Consider the following 6,000-nt stretch of genomic DNA (forward strand, 5'->3'; position numbering starts at 1 on the left):
CTCTCCCATCAAAACCCACCAATCAATTAATACGAACTCTTGAAATTTGATCAAATGGATAAAAACAAAGAGTCATTTTAAAAGTTATAATAATTTTAACTGTTAGATCAAATTTTAAATGTCTAGATTAATTGATTGGTGGACTTTAGTGGAAGAGATCCGGATTGAGGATCTCTTCCCGTTTATAATTGAGAAATTCATAAAGTTATGTGGCATGCCACTTGAGAATTGAGAATTGAGTGATACCTATTTCGAAGTCTACGTCTCCAGCGTTTTGGCTGTCAAATTTGTAAATGTTGACTAAAGAGGAGACCCACCACAAGCGATGGATTCATTTAATTTTGGCACTAAAGACAAGTAGATATTCGAGAGTCATTTTTTACTCATCATTTGATTGATTGAAGATGACGTGAGGATCATATTCGGATTCTCTTTGTGAAGATTTGGAAGATCAATCAATTGTGTCTGTTCATTGTATATCGTGCGATCAGTTTTTGTTAGGTACTGTTTATATTTAATTTTAAAGGATAGTGATAAGGGCTGTGAGGTTTTTTTTTTATTTTATTTTTTTTTAAAACAAAAAGAAGCAAAAAGTGGTTTGTTCGAAATTACTTAATACCCCTATTTTTTTAGTTATGTATTAAAGGCTATAATTGTAATTTCATTGATTATTGGTTGATAAAGTGAATTTGATTAATATGTAATTTAGATAATTAAATATCTATATATCAGAAATCAAATCAATTATTTTTCTTTTATTTCTACGTTCTCATTCATTTCTTATTTAATAAACACGTCCTAAGAGGAAACCTTTTTATTTGGACTTGTGATTCAAGTATTTTCTTAAGCTTGCTGGTCCAAAGTTTTAGCCCATCTTTACTTTCTGGGCTCAGCCCAAACAAATGCGATACAAGTAACATTGAGATCCACCACGCAAAGCCCGCCCTATGCAACGCCGTCGTATGGCTCATCGAATTTCAACACAGCTAACTTGGGAAAAAAGCTTTCATTGATTCCTCCTCTAATTAAAACCCCTCTCGCTCGCAGACTCGCAGTAGCCATTACAGTCTGATACGCGAAGCAGGAGGAACCCTAAAACCAGAGAGGAAGAAGAAGAAGAAGAAGCAGAAGCTCAGCATTTTGAAGCAGTTTAAGCATGAGTCGAGGAAGCGGAGGCGGATACGATCGCCACATCACGATTTTCTCACCCGAAGGTCGTCTCTTCCAAGTCGGTATGTGATAATCTCCAATATCTCCTGTGCGATTTCTCCGATTTGAATCTTGGGAAGTTCCTCAAATAGGGCATATTTGTGGGTTTTTGGTTTTTTAGGGTTCTATGGGTCACCGAGATTAAAACCCATTTAATTATTTAATTATTATTATTTTGTTTTAATGCTGAAATCTGGGGATAAGAGGGGAGAAATTCAAGATTATGAATCTCGTTCAGATTAGAAAGAGAAGGAAAAAGGATAGAAGTTGTATTGGGTTCTGGTCGGTGTGTAAATTTGCTAGCTCAATTTATACATCAGTCAAATGAAGTAGCTCAATTTGTATGGGTTTCGGTTTCTTGGAGTCACGAGCAGATAGTGGACTTAATTTTGACTATTGAACTTGATCCCTTTGTTGGATGCTTAGAAATCTGAGGAAAATAGGATAATTACCAACTTAAATCTCAGTATTTTATTGATTTTATGTGCATGGGGTGTAACATGAAGATAAATTTTTATGTCAATATTGAATAGCATATAAGGAGATTGTGTTCTGAGTTTGGTTTTTTGACGATTGGATAGAGTATGCTTTTAAGGCTGTTAAGGCTGCTGGGATCACCTCAATTGGTGTCCGGGGAAAGGACTCCGTATGTGTTGTGACTCAGAAGAAAGTCCCGGTGAGTATTGTTGATTAATATAACTGAGTCTGTATTATACCATGATCTGAATATCTGCTGGTTGGAAATACATCATGAAATTAATGCAGGACAAGCTTTTGGATCAGACAAGTGTCACACATCTTTTCCCCATCACAAAGTTCCTAGGGTTGCTGGCTACTGGCATGACAGGTTTCCTTTTTGCTTCTTCTTTGAAATTTGTTGGAATTTCTAACTCCAACATTTGATTTTTGGGCGAAAGTGCGGTTCTTTTGTAGTTCAAAAACTCACATTTGGTTCATCCTCTTGACATGTAATTTTGTAGCTGATGCGAGGACCCTCGTTTCACAAGCAAGGAATGAAGCAGCTGAGTTTCGTTTCAAATATGGATACGAGATGCCTGTGGATGTGTTGGCTAAATGGTGATCACCTTAAGTGTTTATACACTATTATGCTATCCTATAATACAACTGAACTTTTAGCATACAGTTTGTCAGTATTCCTATCTTGTATTATATTTTCAGTTAGAGTGTTTACTTTTATCCATTTTATGTTTAGCACTTATTTAGGCCTTTTTTATTTTTTTGTGCAAGTCTTGTTGAGTTTACCAGTTCAAGTAAGAATTGTTCACCCCTTCCTCTTAATTGGATATGTAGTATGATGAACACCATAATGGATTCCCTGGTCCCATTGATTCTATAGTTGCCGTAACTGATAGCTTATTATTTGGTTTACTTCATTACAAACTGTCTGTGTAGAGATGTATTTTAAATGCCTCTCTCTGTCACTCTCTCTCTCTCTCTCTCTCACATGTAAGTATGCAAGTGATACCTGCATTACTTAAAAATCTAGTTCCTTTCTCCTCAGAAAATATAAATTTTGGCCTTCAGATAAAAGAAATTATTGTGGTGCCAAGAATTCATAGTGAGGTCATGGCAATTGCATTTTCTGTTTAAGCTTAGAATTCAAGGGATTTGCGTCTTCTAGTCAAAAGATAGGGAATCATTTCCTGAGGTTAAAGTTTTTTGGTTTCAATGTCTAGGTGATCCTCTTTTGGTTGGCATATGTGTTCTCATTTGTTATCTCAGGGCAAGGATCTTAGATTAAAATGCCCAAAAGCAAAGCATTTTTCTCCCTAGCAGGGGGAAATCTTCTCTAAAAGTACTCAAAGTCTTAGAGCAAGGACTGACACCAAATTGGACCTTTTATTGATATCATTTGTATGACAGGATTGCAGACAAATCACAAATATATACTCAACATGCTTATATGAGACCACTGGGAGTAGGTCAGTATCCAGTCCTTCCTATGGCAGTTAATAACCTTTTTGTCTTGCATAAAAGTACATCATGCAATAATGCATATTAATTGTTTCTCTTCCATCTTCCACCCTATATAACTTGATGAATTGCCTTTGCACTTCCACTGATGCTATCATTTGTCTACAATTTATGTTTGCTTTCGTAGTGGCTATGGTTTTGGGTATTGATGAAGAGGTTGGACCTCAGCTCTACAAGTGCGACCCAGCTGGACATTATTTTGGTCACAAGGTAATGTGCCAATAATATTTCTTTTCATTAGCTCAATATGAAGAACTCAAAATATGCAATATCAATGAATTTTTCATCAGAACCTCCACAAGTTTCAAGTATGCAGCAACCCCTATTTTGGTTCTCATTAACAGACACTCATTCAGTTTTTTTCCCTCTTTAGTGCATACTTTTCCATTTATAGAAAGCACAAAGGTTAATTTGCACCACTGTAATATGTAGATAGTTTCAACAAAGAGTGAATAATGTATTATCTTGAGACATCAAACAATGTATTATCTTGAGACATCACTATTAGCTCTACTCTGCCATAGTTATATCTGTCTGTTTTAGAGCATTGCCCTATGGTTCTAGTTCTCAATTGATCAACTATTATGCATCTTAGGCGACAAGTGCTGGATTGAAAGAGCAAGAGGCCATTAATTTCTTGGAGAAGAAAATGAAGAATGAACCTTCATTCTCTTATGACGAGACTGTGCAGGTAGATGTTTCTTATCAAAATATCTTGAACAGGGTGCATAAGATATTATATTGTTAGACTAAATTTATTCTGGAGATTTTGATGGCTGTTAGCTATTCTATGATTATGTCATAGTTAACAAGAGTAGGAATGTCAATGCTAATAATAATAATAATAACGCTATTTTGGGTTCCTTCTCTAACTTCGCATATTTGTTTCATTTTTAGACTTGTATTTCTGCCCTGCAATCAGTTCTGCAAGAGGATTTCAAGGCCACTGAAATTGAGGTATTTGAAACCCCCCTTATAGTGTTCGAAGTTTTACTGTTTTGTGATGGGAACCTTAAATGCATTATTGACATACCGGTAATAAACTTTTCATTGCTCGTATGATGTGACATTATGTTCCCACATAGGTTTTACCTTGTCCTGACATGGCACTCTATTGAGTGTTTACAGTATATCACATAACTTTTACCAAGGCAATTTAATTTGTTACTTTGGGATCATAAGTGCTTTACTCCATAGGCCTCTGAAGATCCAAGTCAATTGTTTCCCTTCAGTCTTTCATTTTCCATAGGAGCCTAAGAGGGTCTGAAAATAATCTAGTTTGGCATCTTCTGTAGTGACCTGCTTCCAGTTGGGCATCGTATACTTTCAAAGTGTACTATCTACTACTCAGGAGTCTGTACTGTTAATTACATTTCTAGGGTAAAAATTGTCGTTGTGTGAGATCTCTCTGGAAAACTGCTTTGCAAAGTTACTTTCAATATCCTATGTTTAATGGTTTTGTATATCTTAATTTCTATCAATGTCACGCCCCTAAATGCGTAAAAATTTGGGCATTATATGCCAAACCCTTTGTAACTGGGAATTTAATATATGGTAAATTTTGAGTATCGCGATGGTGATGATATTATAATGCATTTGCAGCAGCAGTAACTTTTATCAAATAAAATGTATGGTACTTTTCCATTGCCATTTTCAGGTTGGAGTGGTGGTAAAGGAGAATCCAGTCTTCAGAGTGCTGTCCACCGAAGAGATTGATGAGCACTTGACTGCTATAAGTGAGCGAGACTGAGTCCTGGCCTTAAGCCAATACTGCCCGGAGATGTTCGGTTTTGATGATGTGCTGCATATTTTCGTATCCCTTTCAGAATATCATGTTAACTTAAAACATTAAAAGCGATTTGGCCGGGATGTTACTCCGACGTCTGTAACTTTTTTTAGTTGAATTACTGTTGTATGATTGTCAAAATTCACTCTTTTATGATTTGTAGCCATTTTTTTTCCAGAATTAGTTGTTGAGACCTCAAATTCCTGTTGGCCACTTTTCTTTGGATGGTGATAAGAGGGAATAGGGTGTTACAGATTTAAACCACCGCCAATCAGAAACCAATAGGAAATACAAGGTTTAATAACTTTCACTGTGGACGCCAAACCAAGTCCTCAAAGGGCTTGTTTTGGAAGTGTATGGAAAATGATTGAAAGCGTTTTTGGTGAAAACGTTTTAAAAACTATTCCTTAATAAAAATCAAGTGGATCCTGGAAAAGCCTTTGAAGTGTTTCATACAAGAAGTACAAATTTGGTGTTTTTTTTAAAGCACTTTTAAATGAACCCTAACATTATACACTTTAGAAAACGAACCTCAAGTCAATTTCATCTTAATCCCCACCACGTGACCAGGCTGGTTGAAGGGCTCGTTTGGAAGGAAACACTTTTGCTTGTATTGTTTTTGTTAGAAGTGTTTTTATTATAAATATATTATTTTCCTACAAGCTCAATGGACCATTGTTAGAGGGGTTGCATGATTGTGGCATGCCGAAGACCTCCATTCAATCATGACGATGTGCATAATTTTGCACAACATGATTGTAGAATATGAGTACATCGAAATTGAAGAAGATTCCGATGAAGATGTGGATGATGATACGCATGCGAAAGCTATGGCAAGAGATGTTGAATATCTCGCTACTACCACATATGACACCCGACATGATAGGGTCACATTGAGTGAGTATATGAGACGTTTAAATATAATTCAAACTCCTCAAAGTCATGACACACTCTCCAAGGATTTGGTTGAGGATATATGGTGCCAATCGTTGATGATGTTGGTGTATTAA

General features: G+C 36.0%; 1 protein-coding gene across 2 annotated transcripts; it reads left to right on the forward strand.

The window, feature by feature from the left end:
- The first annotated feature begins 995 nt into the window (after positions 1–995).
- On the forward strand, positions 996–5,190 carry LOC126634524 (proteasome subunit alpha type-6). Of its 2 annotated transcripts, none has more exons than XM_050305036.1 (9): positions 996–1,232; positions 1,791–1,885; positions 1,975–2,056; positions 2,190–2,286; positions 3,094–3,152; positions 3,332–3,414; positions 3,800–3,895; positions 4,102–4,161; positions 4,402–4,772. In XM_050305036.1, exons 1-9 carry the CDS (start codon positions 1,157–1,159, stop codon positions 4,459–4,461), a joined length of 708 nt encoding a protein of 235 aa, XP_050160993.1. In that variant the 5' UTR covers positions 996–1,156; the 3' UTR covers positions 4,462–4,772. The 2 variants fall into 2 exon arrangements, with proteins under 2 accessions (XP_050160993.1, XP_050160992.1); XM_050305035.1 differs by lacking the exon at positions 4,402–4,772 and adding an exon at positions 4,862–5,190 and having other exon boundaries at positions 999–1,232.
- Positions 5,191–6,000: the final 810 nt, after the last annotated feature.

The sequence above is a fragment of the Malus sylvestris genome, chromosome 9 (genome assembly GCF_916048215.2).
Source record: "Malus sylvestris chromosome 9, drMalSylv7.2, whole genome shotgun sequence".
In the NCBI taxonomy this organism is placed as follows: domain Eukaryota; kingdom Viridiplantae; phylum Streptophyta; class Magnoliopsida; order Rosales; family Rosaceae; genus Malus; species Malus sylvestris.

Bases quoted from the DNA above. Each gene is read 5' to 3' on its own strand.
- LOC126634524 (XM_050305035.1), top strand. From the start codon at position 1,157: ATGAGTCGAGGAAGCGGAGGCGGATACGATCGCCACATCACGATTTTC. The intron at 2,057-2,189 runs GTTTCCTTTTTG...GTAATTTTGTAG, and splicing joins GCTGGCTACTGGCATGACAG to CTGATGCGAGGACCCTCGTT. The intron at 3,896-4,101 runs GTAGATGTTTCT...TTTCATTTTTAG, and splicing joins CTTATGACGAGACTGTGCAG to ACTTGTATTTCTGCCCTGCA.